Raw genomic sequence first — 21,175 nt, forward strand, 5'->3', positions numbered from 1 at the left:
AAGATTGTAGACTTCAAGAAGCAAGAGTTGAGAAAGCGGGTCATTCCGCATGTCAAAGTTCAGTGGAAGAATTATTCTGAGCGTGAGGCAACTTGGGAACTAGAGTCTGAAATGAGGGAGAAGTATCCTTTTCTGTTTCTCGGGCTAAGTGCGAGTTTAGAGGACTAAACTCTTTTTAAAAAAGAGAGGATTGTGGACCCCGCCAACATTGTGGACCTACCCCTTTTATTTTATTTTCTCTCCTTAAAGCCTAATTAGTTGGTAAGCCTTCATTTACTCCCTTAATCCTTCTCCTTCTTCTTGTCACCTTGCTAGGAGAGCTTTGTAGAGAGAGGAAATCCCGGAGGGATTCCCGGACGCCTATCCCATCATTGTCTCCTTCTTGTCCGAGCCTTTACACCCCATAATCATCTTCCTCCTCCATGCTTCCATCTCTCATTTCACTCCATTCTCCCACTCCATCTTGCTCCCTTTGGAAGCTGAAGAAGAGTGTCATCCATCGCCAGAGTTCGGGGCTCCACCGATATTCTTGGCATCCAGAGCCGAGGGGAAGAAGAACAAGGAGCCGTCGATGTTTCCCTAAAGGCTAGGTAGGCTCTCTCACTCCCTTGGTGATGGTAGAGTTGTATGCTAGAGTCTTGGGAAAAACTTGTTGTATGTGTAATCTAAAGCTTGGTGGTAGTTATTTTCAAATAATATGCGTGTTTTGAAGCTCCTAGTTGCTTGTGTCTTAGTGGGTTTTATACTCTCATGTGTCTATGGTTGCCTTTGATGATGATGTTTGCTCCTAGAGCTTTACCCTTTTGATTTGTGTTTGGCTTATCCTTGCATGGAGCTATATATATTTTTTCATATATGAGACCATGGCTATTGATTGTGAAGGAAGTTTTATATATGCATGCTTACATACTCATGCAAGAGACCAAATAGTTAGTCATACCTGAAACCACTTCTACTTATAGGTTGTAGAGCACTATTGTGCCCCTTGAATACCTCTAGTTCATGGCATCCAAGGATGTATATTTATATATATATATATACACACATGAAACCACCTCCATATGTATATACATATATGTTTGAAACCACTCATACATCTGCAAGAAACCATGTTCTCATTTGCATGAAACCTTAGGTTTACACCCTTGAATGTTAGCTTGCATGATCCATGCATTGGTGTATGAGTCTTCCATGCATACACCTGCCCTTATATATACATATATATTATATATATATATATATATTATATTTATTTACTATGTGTGCATTTCAATAGTGCTTAAATGGCATGCATCCTGGTTGGATTAATGAGAAATCATATATGTATTGGCATAGTAAACTACTATGTTGGTAGAGCATGAGTTGTGTTCTTCTAATTATAGCATTGGATGTTTTGTTTTTGTTGCTTCCTTTGAATCCTTGAGTTCTAAATTGTGTTTAGAAAGACCATGCTTTGTTGTAGAGTGTTGGTATTTTAGACTAGCTTATCTTTAGCCTTTGTGCTTGAACTCTTCCAAGTATTCATGTCTATTTGGTTGACTTTCCCTTGGATTATAGGACTACCTTGAGCAATAATCTTGGATTTCTTTTGAATTTAGAAGATCACCAAGTAAGTAATCCCTTGAACTCTTGTTTTTAAAATTTTGTTGTTTTGGTTTATTATCATGTAAAATTTTTGAAAATTTATTTGCAATTATTCTTTGAAATTTAGTTTGGATATGTCATCACATTTTATTATTGATGTTTTATTTAAATAACTCTTGGACTTAGTTGGAACCTTGATTTTTACCTTGCCAATATTTATATTTGTTTTTGTTTTCTTAACAGCCAAATTGTATAATAATATTCTTGTTCAACCATCTAATCATGCAACTTGATGATTTGGAATTATATCTTGGTCATTCAACAGAATTAGAGGGTTGGTAGATTGTGGGTATTTATTTAGTTATTATTATTTTATCATTATTGTTTTAATGAAATGTTTGCTTTTTAGTGAAAATTTACTTTTCATTAACTCTTAACGTGGGAGTCTAGCAAGAATTGGAAGTTCAGGACCTTTGTATTTATTTATTTATTTATTTTAATTATTTAATTGTTTTTGTTATTACATGAATTTGTTTTCGGGCAAAATGAATTTGAATTGTGGTTACTATTTCTTCAATTGTGGTTATTATTTCTTCAATTAGTAGCCAGGTTAAGGTTTGGAAAAGTGGGTATATTTTTTTTGCATTTAATTATTTATTATTCATTTATTTAATTACCTTATATTATTATTTGAATTTTTAGAAGATACTTGTGAATATTCTGTATTTTGGCTTGGAAATCTGTTTGAATATTTTGGTCTCCAAATGAGCGATGTTTTTGGTAATTTTGGCTTGGAAATCCGTTTAAACACTTTGGCAATGTTTTTGAATAATAAAAGATAAAAAAAATAATAATAATTTGATCTCTTAAGCTAAACATTTCAAGACCAGTATATGATATCAGCGCTCTAATTTTGCCAAATGTTATAATTGTATCCATATATAAACAATTTTGTTACATTCTAGCTACTTGTATTGAAAAATCATCACAAAAATTATTATATCTTAGCATACCGTTTTCAACTAATAGTAACAGGCATCACACAATAATTTTAACACTTCAGTAAGTAACATCACAGTAATTAATGATTTTGGCAAATTACGATAGATATAATATTTTTTAAACTCATACGATCATTTATTATCTGAATACTTGTTACATTATGATAAAATAGTTCGAAAATTAATTAGTCATTGTAATTAATATATTAATAATATATTATAGCATCATTTTCTTCTGGTATTTTGGTAATTTTTTTAATATATATATATATATATATATATATATATATATATATATATATATAAATTATTACCCAACTTGTTTGAATATTAATATAACGATTAAACTTAAAAAAATTTATAGGAATTGTACAAACCACCACTAACCAGTTGGTAATTATAACACATCACACATAGGGTTTATTCACTTCAATAATGAATTTGAAACATTAGATAACACATTTGAAATATGATACTCAACAATTAATCACTTCTTGCATTTTGGTGAGAGGCCATGAAACTTTTTTATACTAAAGTAAATAAAACAGTGATGATAATCAATTCAAAAAGATCTATGCATTAAAATCCAATCCGATTTTCAGATCAATAAGAACAAGATTTTTTTTTATTTACTAGTTTTTTTAATATTACGGAGCTTTGACATTTTTACTTAATTTAAGACATTCGCCACCTCATCATTAGGAGAGTAGTAGTTCATTTTACTTCTTGAAAGGGTAAGGATTTGACTTTATTTCTCATGTCATTTTATTAAAAAATAATTTCAAACATTTAAAGCATTTTTTTTCAATTAATGCACTTCTAAAATATTAATTAGAGAAAACTCTAGATAGATATTGGAAAAATATTTGGACTTGTAAAGAATGTTAAGATATAATTCTAGTGAAGAGAAAAACCTCTCAGCAACAAAATAAGGAGATCAAGCCAAATCAAAAGCTCTTATACTTGACTTACAGTTTGACTTATTGAAGTAAGTTTTAGACAAAAGAGTTTGTAGGCAGAATTACGTCCGTATGCCAGAGCATAAGAACAAGATAAAAAAACCTTACGAGCAAGCTTACATCCGTAAACTAGACCATAAGGGTAAGGCAGAGAAACCTAAGGGTTAGGTTTATGCCTATAATACCGGTCGAAAGCACCAAACAAAAACACTTATAGTCCATCGATTATGCTCATAAACTGAACTGTAACGCCCACACAGAAGACAATATGGGACAGGCTTAAACTAGTAAGTAGTATGTAATGCTTTGCTTGTTTAGAGGTTTTGGAATATTTTATAAAGTATGGTAAAATGATGTTATAAACCATACCTTGTTTGGGACAAGGGTAGAGTAAAAGAATGTTTTTGAATCATGTTGTGTTTGGTTTGAAAGTAAGGTAAGGTGAAGTTATATATTAAAATTAGAAAAATACCCTTTGAATGTTAAAATACATACATGTCGAACATAATTTTTTAATAATATATTTTTATTTATTACAATTAAGTTATAAACATAAGTTATTCATTAGGGAACCTAAATGAGAAAATGTTCTTAGCTTCATATGTTATGCATTAGTTATAACATAGGGCATGTAGGTAATTATTCAAAATGTATAAGGGTATTTCAGTCCAGTGAAAAAATAAAACCCTCCCAACCACCCATTTTGATGGGTTGAGAAGTGGTGGTAACATGGAGTTTCTCAAGTGGTCTATTCGTAGTTGGAACCCCATTAGAACCCTTCACAAGTGGTGAGAGTTCGCATTTTGGGAGTGTGAGTAGTGGTTGTGTGCAGGTGGTCCTAGCACCCACATGTGTGCAGGCACTGCCCCCACTTGCTCTACCAAGGCTTGTGCATGCCCCTGCCTTTCTTAGTGGCCTAGCCGCTTATTTTGGCCAAAATAATTGGAGGTTCTCAAACCTCCATTTTACCCCCTTAAATCATACAATGAATAAAAACCCGTACCAATTAAAACAAGGTTTCATCCAATACCATACCTTACAAAACCTCCAAACAAGCAACTTATAAGGTGCCCTGTAAGCCAAGGGGTATAAATGAGGGTTTTAAGGATTTTGGTGAAGACTTTTGGTGCTAGGTTATGGGCCCCAGTTTTTTTCCCCCATTCATTTGTAAAAGCCATTCAAACATTGGATTCCTTGCCTTTTTCCATGCAAAAGCCTTGAATTAAGCCTTGTATTAGGCCTTGTTTTGTTGAGACTTTGTTGCCATCTTGTTGTTTGAATGTTGAGCCAAAGCCATTAGCAACCCACCCCATCTTCTATCCATTTTCAATAAGAGAGAGAGAGAGAGAGAGAGAGAGAACTGTGATTCCGACCTGACTGGAAATCCGAACCTTCGGCGAACCTCAGGTGATAAGATTGTAGTCACAACTGCAAGTTTTCTTGGCCTCATCTTGTCACTCTTCCAACTAATCTTCTAGCTTTGTACATCTTAATATTGGGTGTTGTAGTGGGTGAAGCTTGTTTGAATATAAAATTTAGAGCATGCTTGTATGTTAAATTTAGGTTGAGATGCATGCTTGGAGGCTTATAGTTGCATGTACTTTTATATATTCATGCAACCTTTTGATCCTAAGTGCATGTTAACATCATTTCCACTCCATGTTTATACTTGAAACCCAGTGAAACTGGAAGCCTTTTTCTGTCTTTTTGATTTAGTTTGCATGTTGCTTAGTTGGTGGTGAGCTTAGTTGTAAAGCCTTTTCCTTTTAGCTATCAATGGGTTATGTATATACTCATATTTATGTGCATATTTAGAGCATGTTGCACGAAGAGTTTTTTGTTGTTTATATGGACTTATACTTGCATGAAAACCTGCAGCCTTTGAATTGTTTTTTAACTCTTTAGAAAATCCAATCGTGGGAAACCCAAGCTTTGAGATGCATGCTCTCATGTGGTGTGACTATATGCATGTAACTTTGGTTGACATGCATGCCTCCATGTTTTCTTTCAAGCATGCTTAAGGCCCAACTAGTGCATTAATAGATGAACACACTCACCTTCTAATTTCTATAGCCTTAGAATGTGTGTTTCTGCATTTGAAAGTGACCCTGCAGTCCTTGGGTGATCTTAGGTACTTTAAAGATAATTGCCTTGACCAACAACCCTAGTTTATGGTGTTCAATATATGTTTTGATTGGTTCATGATTTATTTAGTTGTAATGGTTGCCAATCCCTGGGTTATAGGACCATTTAAGAAGTGACTTTGGGTCTACACGTTGTGTCTTAAAGTAGAGTATTTTCAAGGTAAGTAATCTGCACATGTTATTTTGGACAATATTTATAAATTACAAAATTTATGATAATATTTGAATAATTATTTATTTGGTTTTGCTATTAATAATACTTGTGGTAATTTATTTCTTTTGGTTGATCATATATTATCTTGAAATTTTCAGAAATTATAAGTATGCTTTAATTCATCATTTCATTTATTTGTCTTACCAATTTATTTGATTAATCATGTGATATGATAATTATTTTATAAAATATGTTTCAAGCTTTATATTTTACTTATTCATTCTTTTACTTCTTCCAATCAGTTATTTAGTCTTGATAATTATTATTTAATTATCTTTTAAATTATGGTTTGACCACCCATTTGTTTACTATTTATTGTTTAACTATGTATGTCTTTTGTTGGTGATTTTGCTTCTAAAAATTTTATTCAAGGTTTTGAGTTCTCCTAAAAGTGTATCATGCCATTTTCTATCTAGGGTGGAGATCATAGTCTTTCCTCGATAATATATTTACTAAAATTGTGAGGATGAGATTTGGGAAATAAATTAGATCATTTGGTGGCTTAAAGCTAATATTTAGAGGTTTATTGAGCTAGATTTCTGTAGATTTGAGACTGTGACATTGTATGCTTCATGTATGGAATTGTTAGAGTGAATTTTCACGATATGATTTGAATGGAAATTGTGGCCTAAATTCGGAGATCATAGAGGCAAAATTTTTCACGCCTGGACCTACAATCACACAGGACGCGACAACTACCTCGACAACTCGAGGAGGGATACCCCACCACTCAACCCTCGAGTCGCCGCAAGGCTGACCAACAAACCTGAAATCAACAATAATAAACATAAGAACAGAGTAGAGAAATACAAAGACACACAGTGGAAGGAACAACCACAACAGTAGTAACTACACATACACAAGAGCTTAAGTAAGTATTCAACTACACAACCATGCAACAGAGTTTCTAACATAGTAGTGGATCCAAGACTCATATAACATGTTCATGACCAAAACAAACTTATATGAATTAAAAGAGAAACACAAAAGATAGGAGGCTAGCAAATGCACAGCACGCTGCCACATAGCCGCACTACTACCTACAACAGCCTGGGAAGAAGAAGGAGGGGTGAGCAACCTAAGTCATTCAGTGAGCGGGTCAGCATAACTCTGCATGAATATACCAAAATAATAAACATAGCTTATCAAAATAATGTTTTACTAATAATAAAAATAGTTTAGAATATAATTACATATACCAGTAATCCTCAATATAGTATAACAAATTATAGTGTCAAGAAAAGCTAGCTTTTTTTACCGCCAACTAGGAATTTACAACATCAAATCCATGAAATACTATACCCGGGGTCCAAATTATAAAATAAGTTGAACATCAAACCAGGCTTTTAAAATAGTCAAAATAGATCATAATTGTTCCACAAGCATACAACTATAAAGTATGAGTTTCAAATAAATAAACACAATACTCATACCAAATTAAATTTGTGGGGCACTGCTCTCCTAAGAGCAATAACTAGGCTTCACCCCCTCATCACAAATTCAAGGTGACACCACAAAAGAAACACAATAGGATAATTCTCAAACTCGAATGCAAGAAAACATCCACTCACCAAAATACTCAAATCACAACACATCCAGCAAGAAGTAGGCTAAAAACCTCTCTAAACTTTTTCCTTGGCCGCAGCTAGGCTCAAAGCCGTTAAAGTACTCATGCTGTTGACATTGACCCATCGATTCACCATATAGTGACTTCGGCTCCCCGATTACCATCTAATCAGGGTCCTACACCCCCTCCTGAATTGGACGAATAATGATCAGCTAGTCTACCTGCCACCTTAAAAAGCTGGCGTGAAGACTGCCTGCTACAGTAGGATACCACCATACAAACTAAATAATACAATTATGCTCCACACGAAATCCAATAGCCAGCACAAAACTCACTAATCAAGAATCACTGCCATTTCCATGAGGAAATGAAGAACATACAAGCATGTCCAAAGTTTTTAACACAAACCAACTCACAACTTACGAATCAAGTATCAACCCAAAAATCTTTTTCTTTCAACAATAATCATTTTCAAGTATGAAACATACATAGATAACTCATTTCAAATCAATCAAAATCTTGATTCAAGTATTAAAAGCTAATAAAACCTTACTTAAGCATTATAATATATATATATATATATATATATATATATCGGTATTCTTCTAATAGAATTATATTTATCATTCCCACTCACAACTTTGATTATTTCACTACTCTTAATTCTAATCCTCTGCTAGTTCCTTGCCTCGAGCCAAAGCTTCACCTCCTTGCCAAAGCACAACAAAACACCAACAAGAATTAGCACAAAAATTAATTAAACCCTAAGTCTATGTAACAAACAACCCTTAATCGATCACAGGGTTGGCTCAAAACTATGTTTATAGGTTACCAATGAATTATTCTTAAGGGTCTGAGCTTTACTCTAATCCAAAGAAACAACTAAAGTTCACCGGTGCTATAGTATTACTACATTAACTAAGAACTGCGATAGTGAACTCGTCCCTGATACAAAGGTTTTCTCCCGATTTACATCATCTAAGCATGAAATTTATTTACAAACATTCACAAAAATGAATAACAAGAACAAGGACTTCAATTTGAGTCTACACTCATCCACATTCAACTTCTAAATCTAGGATTTACAAAGAATTGAAAATTGATTAAATACAAGTAAAATACAGAAATAAAAACTTAGATAAAGCTCTTTGGGTACTCACAAGAAAAGGAGGAAGAAGTTTCTAGCTTGGTTCACCAAAATTGGGTCACCGGAAAACTCCAAGGGATAATAAGGGTTTGACCAAGAGAAGAAAGAAATGTAAAATTTGAGCTGCTACAGTACAATGCTGCGACAATACTAGACTGAAAAAATTATAGTAATGGACTATTTATAGCTATAGTACAGGTTGGTTATAACAGAATTTGTAGGAGATTAAAATTGAAAAGATTTAATGATTTGTCTGATCTATCTACCTTCCAAATTTTAAATTTACTGGGCATGCATTCTATGAGATATGATCCATTCAAGTTGACATGTCTTGGAGGCATTACTTTAGACCTTAAGTTAAAGGCAAATTTCGGACTCAATAAGTACATTTAATCAAAGTGCTCAGTATAGAAAATATTCATTATCACCTTAACTTTCAACCTGCAAACTTTCAAGTCTATTAGATTTATAGATTTGGAGTTATGATCCATTAAATAGACTTGTGCAGGATGATGTCTCTATGTAGAATCTTCTGGTTTACCATGATTTTCTGACTCTTGGAGACTAAATTTGGTGAAGCATTAAATAAGGAAAATGTTCAGGATTATCCTAACTTTCTTACTACAAAATATCTTTGTATTTGATAGTATGTTCTTAGAGTTATGCATTTTAAAATGAGTCATGTTAGAAGTGTTAATATGCAGAGAATGTGAGATGTAAATTTACAGAGTGATTGGTATTTAGTAGTGATTTGGGGTTTTGTTTATTCAATTTTGTAAGTAATTTTTGGCTATTCAATTATATTACCTAAAGGGGGATTCTAAAATTTTGAATTTCTATTTATCCGAATATTTGAGAAAAATTTGTGAATACTCTGTACTTTGACTACAAGTTTTGTTTGAATAATCCAATGTATTATTTGCTTAATTTTTTTATAATTTATTCTTGTTATCTAGTTATTTTTTTCCCTAAAGTGAAATATTGAAATATTTCTAAGTATATGTGAGCTTGAATATTTTGGGAATTTCTGAACTCGTACTTTGTAAATATTTTTGTATTTGAATGTTTTGGTCTCCAAATGAACAATATGCAACCCAAAAAAGGTCATGTTTTTTATCTTGAGAAAGAAAACCATGCTTCTATATATCCCTAATCTTCTCACCAACCATCATCTTCTCCAGTTCACCTCCGCCGCCTTCTTTCTTTTTCTTCTCCAGTCGGCCGTTGTTTGCCCTTGTTTTGAGTCGTCGACACTGGCGACAGCCCAAAACCTCACTTCCAGCACTAATCTAGCCACACTCTTTAGCCTTCGTACGTCATTAGGGCTCCGTGTGCGTCACTGGTCGTGCTGTTCCGACCCCTGCTCGACGTGGGTTGGTGTATCTTGCCGTGGCGGCTGTGTTGTCTCTTTGAACGTCTCTGGCCTTCGCCGGACTCAACTTGGCCGGCGTAACCCCCGCTTCATCATGGACGGGTGATATTTCTCCGAGCCTCTCTCAGCTTTCCAATCTCCGAGTCTCTCTCAGCCGCTCAGGTATTTAACTTCATATATAATCAATTGACTTGATCAATACTTGTTCTTATTATTCTTTGGATTTTTTTCATTATATATATATATATATTAAGTTGTGAAAAACATATACGGAGTGGTTCACCAAATTTCTCCATGTCCATACTATGAATGTTATTTTTTTACATATTTATTATTAAATACTAAATAGTTGTTTTATTTTGACCACATTGTTAAACAATTATTATTTTTTTTTAACCAAAAAATTTCAAGTTTCAAAGAATATTTCAAAACATCATCTATTGCCTTCTATTACTAGCAATTAATGTTGTTAGTTTTAAGAATTATGTCTCCATTATATTATAAACAAGTTAAATCTTTTAATTAATCATATGATGAAACACTTTCTATCCAATTTCAAATGTTAATATTCATAAAAATACACATCTTAATTAATTATAACAATGCAATTAATCCAACAGGCAGGCATAACCAACTAATTAATTATTTGGTTATCTAGTTCCGCTTTTCTTCTTCTTCCTCTGATTCTGAGGGTGCATGATGAACAAACAAAGAGATTCCTCGTACTCCAAGATATGAAGCAACCATAGTTTCCAAAGATATATGCAACAAATTAAGTATACGTGGAAGATGTTTTCAGCAAATTAAGTATATGCCATCTACATTTATATATATATATATATATATATATATATAAGTGAAGAGATTAAATGCAATGTTAATAATTAAGGGGAGGTGTAATAAATTAATAATAGGATGAGTTCATTTTATGAAGAGAGAGAGAGAAGACAAGAAGAGGTGGTGGGAACCTCTTGAATATGGTGTATGTGCCAATATTGTTCATAAGTTTGAAGGCATAATGATACTAGTGCTTGGATTTCTCTAGCTAAGGTTTGGACTTTCTAGTCATGGACAAGTCCTAGTGGTTCTTCTTCTTTTAATTAGCTCTAGGACACCCTACATTTATAATGAGCATGCATGCATTATATCAATGCATGCAGTCCTCTCACAATAATTAACCATGTATATATTATTCCCTTTTAATCCCCCACTTTCTTATGAAATTCCATGTGACACCATGCACTATATATATTAACTTAATCATCTTGGTAAAATCTATATAAAGCTCCAAAGTGGATGTTGTTTTTTTTTTATTAACGTGTTTTTTTGGAAAGAGAGAAAGTTAGACATATATATTTATCACTTGATATTCTTGTTTATAAACTAAACTAAACTAGATATAGTTTTAAATTGTTTGATATGATGTCTCCCCCACAACATATCATTTTAATATATGACTTGATCTTATTTTTATCTCCAAAACATTTATTGTTGTTTCTATTTAGATATAAAAAAATTAAGTAATTAATAAGAGATGATGATATGAGTTTGCATAGAAGTTGAATGAATGCCATGCAGAGAGGGTATAAGTTGACAAGGTGATCAGAAATGGTGGTGGCATGGTGGTCTTAATAAAGTGATATTAAGTCAGTTATAAGTTGTGAACTATAACATGATTAATATATGAATGCTTGGAGTAATAATTCATTTAACATGTTGCTGACATTGTTGAAGGATGCATTTCCTATGTGTAAAACAATGTCAAATTCAAACTATAAAGCAAAGAAAATTATCAGTGATCTTGGTTTGTATTATGAAAAAATTGATGCATGTCAAAATAATTGTATTATCTACTACAAAGAGCATTCAGATGCAACTCAATGTCTGGTTTGCGGTCTTTCAAGATGGAAATCAAATGAAAGCAATGATAGAAAAGAAAAGAAAAAAATTGCCAATAAAGTACTAAGATATTTTCCTATTACACCAACATTACAAAGACTTTTTATGTCTCCAAAAATAGCTAAAGATATGAGATGGCATAGTGAAAAACGCATAAATGATGGAGTCCTAAGTCATCCAGCAGATGCATAGTCTTGGAGAAATTTTGACAATATTTATAATCATTTTGCTTGTGATCCTCGAAATGTAAGGCTTGGTTTAGCTACTGATGGACTCAATCCTTTTGGGAATATGAATATTGCGTACAGCATTTGGCCGGTTATTTTGTTTCCTTATAATCTTCCGCCATGGATGTGCATGAAAGAGTCATATATTCATTTGTAACTTTATTGATTCCATGACCTAAAGGCCAAGGAAATGACATTGATGTATACATGAGGCCATTAATTGATGAATTGAAAATTCTTTGGGAATCCGGGGTGGATACTTATGATGCTTCAATGAAAGAGAATTTTCAAATGAGGTCAGCACTAATGTGGACTATAAATGACTTTCCTGCATATGGCTATGTTTCTGGTTGGAGTACTCAAGGAAAGCTCGCTTGTCCTTGCTGTAATAATTAGACATGCCATTATCATTTGCAGAATGGGGTCAAAACTTGTTACATGGGACATCGTCGATTTTTACCACTAAATCATAAATGGCGAGAACAAGCAGCACAATTTGATGGTACAAAAGAAAGAAGAGCTTCACCAAAACAGCTAAGTGGTGATGATGTTCTTAACCAACTTCGTCATTTGAAGCAAATGGAGTTTGGGAAAGCAGGGAAAAAGAAAAAACTTCCTGGGCAGGGAATTGAACCTAATTGGAAAAAACATAGTATTTTTTTCAATTTACCCTATTGGTATAACCAAAAGTTGCGTCATAACTTGGATGTGATGCATATTGAAAAAAATGTGTTTGACAATATTATTGAAACACTAATGAATATTGAGGGTAAAACAAAAGATTCATTGAAGGCTCATCTAGATTTACAGGAGATGGGCATTCAACAACCACTCCATCCGAAAGAAGTTAATGGAAGGATATTGCTACCTGCTGCTTGTTATATGTTGTCAAATGATGAGAAGAGAGCTTTATGTCAATGGTTACAACAAATTAAATTTCTCGATGGCTACTCAGCAAATTTGTAAAGGTGTGTAAATGTTAAAGATAATGAGATATATCTGGAATGAAAAACACATGATTGCCATGTGTTTTTGAGAGGCTACTGCCATTAGTGTCATCGAGATCTATTACCTCGACCGAGTTTTCGATGCTTTTGATAGAACTAAGTATGTTTTTTAAAGCTTTGTATTCTAAAATTTTAAGATCAGAAGATTTGGATTGACTTCAAGAACAAATTGCACATACTCTTTGTAAGTTAGAAAAAATATTTCCACCATCTTTCTTTGATATTATGGTACATTTACCTATTCATTTATCTTGGGAAGCTAAAGTTGGTGGCCCAGTCAACTATAGATGGATGTATTCTATTGAGAGGTAAATGTCAAAATAATTGCTTATTACTTAATAAACCTTTGTTGCTTTTGAAGGATTTATAACAAGTCTTCTTGTGTAGATATATGCATAAACTTAAGGGGTATGTTCGTAATAAATCACAGCCAGAAGGATCCATTGCTGAAGGTTACCTAGCTGATGAGTGTTTGACATTTTGTTCTCGATACTTGCATGGAATTGAAACGAAATTCAATCGTCCAGAAAGAAATTATGATGGAGATTCAAGACGAGTATCATCTATGTCAATTTTCTGTGGACTTGGACAACCTTTTGGGAAACTGAAGATGCAAGAGTTGAGTAATAGCTTTTTAAATGCGGCTATTATTTATGTTCTTCAAAACTGTGAAGATGCTGAATCATTTATTAGGTAAAAGTACTCATTTATATAATTAATTATAGTGCAAACATTTAATCAAATTATTGTTAAAGTCTCTCCTTGATTTTTATAGTGAACATAAGAGCATCCTATCTGAAACTAGAGTTAGGGATATTGAGGAGAACATACGAAGAATCTCTCAACAATGAACATACATTCATCATCTTCACACAACATGGAAACAATAACTTCAAAAGGAGTTTAGAGGAAATATATCAAACCGGTGGATTAAGAGGTTTGCAAGCAAGGATGCTCTATCGGAAGTGTGAAGATGATGGCGAAATCCGACAATGATTTGTCGTCCGATCTTCTTGCCAAGCTCAAGCCCTAACCCATTTCTCCTTTTTCTCATTCAATGTCTTAGATCCTCTCTCTCCCCCAAAGAATTAGAGTTTTACATACATTAGTTTCTCATGTGAAATTACCCTTTTTACCATTTCCCTTCCATTAATTGGCATAACTTCTCTTTTTTTCACTAACTATTGGGTTGAAGCCCAACTTTTTTCTGGCCCACAAATGGGGTTGAACCGAACATACTGTAGCACCATGTGAAGATTAAAAAAAAATGTAATTAGCACGGTGTACACTGTTGCTGTAGTAGCCATGCTAAAATCTGAAATATCCCAGATCTCTAATCTTCTCACAAAAATGGGATCTAAACTACACACTATGATAAAACAATCAAACACTGACCAAATGCAAAAACGATTTAGCATGAAAAACACCCCTAATCTAGGGGTAAAAAACCACATGACCTTAAGGCCACTTAAAAACTTTTCACTATGTCAACAATTAGAATAACAAAGTCCTCTCTAGATTCAACTGGAGGTATACAACCATAATGTCATCAATAATCACCAAAAGAGGCTTACAAAAATATGTGTTATGATCACCATTGGAGATGGATAACAAAAGACATCAAGAAGGGATCAAGCCAAGTGATCAATAAGAAAAGCTTCTTGCAAGAATCCTCTATCCAATCTTTGAGTGAAATCTGGCGTTGTATCTGTCGGATCGCCTTTCTTCTTTCTCTTCCTACTTCTTCGTTTTTTACTTCATGAGCTAGCCTCTCACCTTTTTTTTTCTTCAATAATGACTACAAATTTTTGATGTAGCTTCATTTTGTGTTTTTTTTTTAATTATTAATTGTGTGGATGTGGGAGTATATTTATGCATGATCTCTCTAAATGGGACTGATCCAAAGAGAGCCAACCATACTAATGTCTTCCTTTTGAAGCTAAAAGGATTATTCATATATGCATTTAGCCAAAATGGTACGTAGATCTGTCAAAAACTCTTAGTATAGCTTTAGCCTTTTATATATGGGACGACGACACAAAGGGCATGATGATAGCTTTCTTCCGCATTCATAACATGTCTGGAGAGCCATAATATAATCAATTACAAAAATAATAATCATAAGTTCTTGCCAAACTGTTGGAGGTAATTAATATATAGTATATAAACAGTAAAAATAGTCAAGCCAAACGTCTTCTTAGTAATAATTAAGACCTCTACCACACCTCCCTGGGCCTAGAAACTTTCATGAAAATGAAACATAAGCTTATGTAAATTTTTATAGTGTCGTAGGAACCTCCAGGGAAACTACTTTGAATATTTTGATGGAAAGAAGAATATTGCATGCAAAAAGTGTTCTTTCATTGAAAGAAGAATGGCAATATCAACTGGGGTTATATTGATTGGCTCACTTCTTCCCCTCCATCCATCACCTCTATCAAGAAGAGATCTCCAATCCGACATAGCTATATATCTTTGTTAATACTTCATGTGATTAATGTATCTACTTATGAAATTATCATGATATATATATACGCATATGCTGACACATCTGCTCATGCATGGAAAAAAAAGGCCCCCAATGTCTTTATCAATGAAACACGCTTTTCACATTGTGCATCCTTAATTATATAGGATTACAAAACTGTGACAATCTATTTATTGTTGAACATTTACCACTTATGAAGAGCACAGTTAATCAACTTGCTCTTATTTGTTTACCCTTAATGATGATGATTTGATTCTTCCCTCAATTGTTTGCAACTAGAGTTCTAAGAAATTTCTCCAACAATATAAACTAGAGAATTTTAAATAACCTCTAAACCCATCTTCTAGGTGTCCAGCTCTCAGCTCCTTTCTCATTGACTATGGCTTTACAGAATCTAAATTTAACTCTTCCTTATTTATACATTCCAATAGACAATATCTTTGTGTTATTTCTAATTTGTGTGGATGATCTAATATTATGTACTCACCATTAATAATCACTTTTTAACAAAGGTGACAAGCTCACGGTAAACTTTATCTTTAAAAACCTTTGTGATCATTAATATTTCCTTTTATATTTACAGCTATACATAACATGCGGCATCTGTCTTCAAAGCTACAGAATATAAATTTACGACCGATCGAACTGTTATATAGCTTAAGAAGCATGTACAAATGATAGGTGTGAACTATTTATCCAATTGGCTTTTGTTTTCTAACAATGAACATTGAATGCTATAGATTTTTTTTTTTTTTTTTTGCAAATGAATGAAATGTTATTCTGAATACAAAAACAGTAAAACTCGATTACTGACCTGATGTCCACATTCAAAGGCCACATCTTTGCGATTGGTGAGGCAAACAATGCAAACCTAACAACGTTGAGAATGCTAATTATAATTAGTAATTCAATATGTCGAAAAAGAGAATTTGATTTTACCTAGTAATCAAGCGAACATAACTGAGACATAATTCTACATTTTCTAATCAAACAAAATAACAATACCCGATCAGATGATGGAGAAGTTTCTTGAAGAGCTGTGTTCAATTTTGCACCATGAGTCCTAATCGGTGAAGGAAGACTGATCCTTTTTGGAGGTTTTTCAACACAATGCCTGCTAGACCGACGCAAGAACACAATTAATGAAGGTGAAAATAAACCAGCTGCAAAAAAAATGTTCATGGAGAAAAAGGGAAAATATGTTGTCAAGTTTAGCGAATTGCGTTGCAATATATACCCAAGGATGCCAAGCTCTATTGTCGCTTTATATTGTGACGGAATTTCCATTAGTGCTGAAAGAGCAAATTCTGTCTCTTTTCGATTTTGAGGCACATCCTTTGACAAGATTTCTGTGAAATTTACAAACTACAAAAATAGTTCAATCAGATAAATCTATATATAATGAAGGATTTAGATATACATATATATATATATATATATATATATATATATATACACACGCATATACATGCATGAGAAGATTGTGATTACCTACCTGAAAATTGTCGAAGGATCGGTCAGGAATGTTATCATCAAATTCTTTCATCATCTCCCATGGACCATCGCCAACACCAACCAAAACAATGGACAAAGGAAATTTACTGCAATATTTAAAAAAAAAATCAAATTAGCAAGCAATCTCAGGAAACAAAATTGTTTCTATTCCATAAATGTCACATTTTGTTTTTTTCTTTAGTCCGGTCTATATCGACAATTGTATTATATATTAGCAATCATGATCAGATTAATATATTACCTAGCTTTCACTATAACTTCAATGGTTTCCTTTTCTTGTGAGCTTAATTGGCCATACTCCGTATTTACACTTCTTGTAACCTATGACAACTCCAACATATCAGAAAAAAAAATCTATAAACACTCATAAAGAATAAAGTTTTCTTAATTAATTAGTAGAAAATATATATAGCACTAAATGATGTAAATTGCATGATGTTTATCATAGTCATAAGTACCGAACCCAATTTATAGCTTGAATATATTCAAGTAATCTATATGCATAGTCTCTGTAGTCCTGAACACAAACTAGAGGCCCTTCCCAATATGACACTCAAAAGTTTTTCACTACTCTCTTTTTATTATTATCATTCATTCATGTTTTGTTCCTCTCTCGCATAATATTGTTAGACATTTAAATTTGTAGTAAAGTAATAGTTATCACATTTAATACTTGGGAAGGAAATAACTAGATGGTTGATATCAAATTAATTATAATCAAGAATATGACTTTTTTCGTAAGAAAAAAGTCTATATATAGCTGATAGGTCTAATAATAAATGCATGCCTGTCCATCGGCGATTATTAACAAAACATGGTATTGTCCTCCACTCTCTTCGACAATAGTCATAGCCATCTCAATTACAGGAGCGAATGACGTTGGCCCTGGAAAACAAAAAGAAAAAAGTTTATAATATCTATGGCATTGGTCTCATAACTAGTCATGCAAGCAAATAACAATGTGATGAGAACTACCAGACAAGTTCAAATGCGGGACTATTTCTCTATATCGAGATATAGCCTCTGAAAACCCATTGCACGGTCGAAAATCCTGGTAGAAACTGAAAACATCTTGATCGTGAGTTGATGCTGCCAAAAAGAATAATTAAATTAATTATGCATGATAATATTCGGATAATAAGAATGTAGAGGAGAATCCTAGAACACCACTACAATGGCAATAGGTTTTCTCTCTTTCACTGAACTTTGTATATAATTAGCTAGAATATTTATACTCTTATCTTCTATTAAAGTAATTTAATTACCATCTCCAAAACCAAAACATGGAATTTGGTTATCATCATCAAATCCTGATAAAGTCTGGCCAATGATAGAAATGGCATGTTCATATGGATTTTGAATGTTGCCAATTTTATGTAAACTACAGTTGCTGAAAGAGTTTTTCCCTGCATCCAAATATAAATTAATTATTTCGCCTTCTTTAATTCATGAGGAAAGGCTGAAATTTTTGTTGAGTGATAATAACCTGTCCATTCATTGCTTTTAGTAAAATCAATACCAACAATAAGGTTTGAAGATTCCAGACCAGCTTGGGCAAGAGCATCAGTAACCTGTTTGAACAAAATGAATTCAGGAACTGAAATAAAATGGTAGATTAATTTAAATACAGTCTAATATATATAAATACAACATTTTATTGTATATATGTGCAGAGGTCTTTCGTAATATTTTATCCTATTATAAGGATATTAACTTCCATTTTTTCTCCTCTATTAATAATTTGCTTTTTTAATAAAAGAAGTGTTTTTTACTTGCCCCCATCCTGCCCAGTCAATTATTTAACACCTTTTTCTTTAACTTCTATTTTACTTGCCACTCTTGGACAAATTTAGATATTTTAATTTGAGTTGAAGTAGCTTTGTCACCCCTTTGTTCATGTAAGAAAAATGAATTCATATTATTATTATTATTATTATTATTATTATTATTATTATTATTATTATTATTATTATTATTGTCATTGTTATTATTAACATATAATTAATTTTAAAAATAAATCGTGGATTTCTTATTAAAAATAAAAAGGTAAGTAATTGATTACAATGAAAAAGATCATTAGCTTCTTAAAAAAAATTGAAGATTGTTATATGTTTTATGAGTAATGGAGGTATCATTAATTCTGTTTTCCGCTAACCTCTCTCTTAAATTTCTCAAAATAAACTAAAATAAAATAAACTAATTCCTCTTTTCCTCTCCCTTTTTTTATAAATTTTATAATTTTGGGTATGACTAATGATATTTTTATATAATAAATTTTCCAAATAGCTTTCCTGACGTGGATACTAAGTTAGGATCCACATAGTATCCACATTATTCCTTCTCTTTCCTAATCTTTCTATTTTTTTTAAAGAAGAAAATTAGTTTCTTGTCATTACATAAACCCTAAACTATAAATAATAAACCGAAAACTCTCTAATTTCTATGGTTTGTGTTTTACCGTTTAGTGTTTAAGGCTTAAGTTTAGGGTTTAGAGTTTAGGATTTTGGATTAAGTGTTTTAGATTTAAGATTTAGAATTTAGGGTTTTAAATTGAGTGATGTTAAGTTTACTAAAATAGGTTTCTCAAATGATATAAATGATATAAATGACAAGTTGGCATCCATATTATTCTTTTCCATTAACTTCAAATTCAAACCATATAAATCTTTAAATTCTAAAAATTCTAAAATATTATAAAACCTTATCTAAAACCCTATAAATTTATACCCAAATACTATAAAACCCTATACTCTAAATTCTAAAAATCCAAACCCTAAACCATAAATTCTAAACTCTAAACCTTAAATAGTAAATCACAAACCATGTAGGGGGTTTGCTCATTTACAATTTAGGGTTCAGGGATGAAGTTTCTTATTTACCATTTACGATTAAGGTTTTACTATTTAAAAAAAGGGAAAGAATGACTTCAATGCTAACAAAAGTGCCATTAGATATCTACGTCATTTAGGAAAGCTCTTCAAAAAATCTATTTTGTAAAATATCATTACTCTTTAAAATTTTGGGCATGTTTAATTAGAGTCTTATAATGATTAAATTAAGGCTTTATAGTGTTTAATAAGCTTTAGGGTTTATAAAAAAAATATGACGTGAATGTCAAGTTTTGACATTCACTTTATTAGAAATAGTTATTTTGAAAATCTAATATATAAATACAGCATTCACCATATTTTATATCTAATATATAATAATATTTATTTTAAAAGGGTAAAAGAGTCATTTGATGATTAGGAGGTCACATAATACTAATTTCACAACTTTTTCAGGGGATCGCAGGTAATTTTATCATTCAAAATAAATCCTAACACTCATAAATGACTTCTAAAAACATATTTATCAATATAAATAAAAAAATTATGAAATAAGAGAAGTGCACCACTCCCGCAATATAGCTTAAGAGTTAAAACACTAGTAATTAGAGCGTTTAACTATCATGGAAGAAATTGTGAGTTTCAACTCTCTACTAATATATGAGTAGATATGATTAAATAATAAAAATATATGTTTATGATAGTTATCACAATATAAAAAATAAAATATGATAAAATAAGAGACATGTACATACCTGCTCCAAGGAAGAATAATTATCAGCTATCTTGGAATAGCTCCTTTCAATCTTCAGCCTTTTCCCTCTTCTTCCAGAATTCTCAGGCTTCTTCCAACCCTCCCACAGCGATTCAAAGCTCCGTTTAAGCCCGGCCATGGATGAAACCACTTGAGAAATCATCATTCAGCCACAAAAACTTAAATTCCAATCCCCCCTTCTACTATTGTCCATAAGCATCCATATAAATAAACAAGTATATCTGGGGCTTTCTGAGAAATTATATTATTATTATTATTATTATTATAGAGAACAAAGTTTTTGTATTGAATATTATATTAGATTGAGAAGAAAATGGAAGCCTCCCTTCCTTCGGTGGAACCCTCCAAAATGTCACTCTATATATATTTGCTTTATGAGCACTCAATATATAAAACGTACACTTGTTTAAAAGATAGCAAAATAAGCTCTACAAGAAAAATGATGAAA

The 21,175-nt window shown here is 32.3% G+C and overlaps 1 protein-coding gene across 1 annotated transcript; it reads right to left on the bottom strand.

The window, feature by feature from the left end:
- Nucleotides 1-14,607: 14,607 nt before the first annotated feature.
- On the bottom strand, nt 14,608-20,934 carry LOC120270630 (E3 ubiquitin-protein ligase RGLG2-like). Its single transcript, XM_039277683.1, has 11 exons — nt 20,708-20,934; nt 18,611-18,695; nt 18,390-18,530; nt 18,100-18,213; nt 17,912-18,009; nt 17,366-17,445; nt 17,105-17,210; nt 16,847-16,974; nt 16,615-16,726; nt 16,424-16,480; nt 14,608-15,201 (listed from the first exon to the last, which is right to left on the bottom strand). The coding sequence occupies exons 1-11, from the start codon at nt 20,870-20,872 to the stop codon at nt 15,121-15,123; spliced, it is 1,167 nt and encodes a 388-aa protein (XP_039133617.1). The 5' UTR covers nt 20,873-20,934; the 3' UTR covers nt 14,608-15,120.
- Between the last annotated feature and the right edge of the window lie 241 nt (nt 20,935-21,175).

Source organism: Dioscorea cayenensis, chromosome 10 (assembly GCF_009730915.1).
Source record: "Dioscorea cayenensis subsp. rotundata cultivar TDr96_F1 chromosome 10, TDr96_F1_v2_PseudoChromosome.rev07_lg8_w22 25.fasta, whole genome shotgun sequence".
NCBI lineage: Eukaryota > Viridiplantae > Streptophyta > Magnoliopsida > Dioscoreales > Dioscoreaceae > Dioscorea > Dioscorea cayenensis.

What these genes read in the sequence shown, in the direction of transcription:
- LOC120270630 (XM_039277683.1), bottom strand. Translation starts at nt 20,872, where the DNA reads ATGATGATTTCTCAAGTGGTTTCATCCATGGCCGGGCTTAAACGGAGC. An exon ending in GATCCTTCGACAATTTTCAG is followed by an intron (nt 16,975 to 17,104) that starts GTAGGTAATCAC and finishes CTATTTTTGTAG; the next exon opens with TTTGTAAATTTCACAGAAAT. An exon ending in CCTTTGAATGTGGACATCAG is followed by an intron (nt 15,202 to 16,423) that starts GTCAGTAATCGA and finishes ATGGCTCTCCAG; the next exon opens with ACATGTTATGAATGCGGAAG.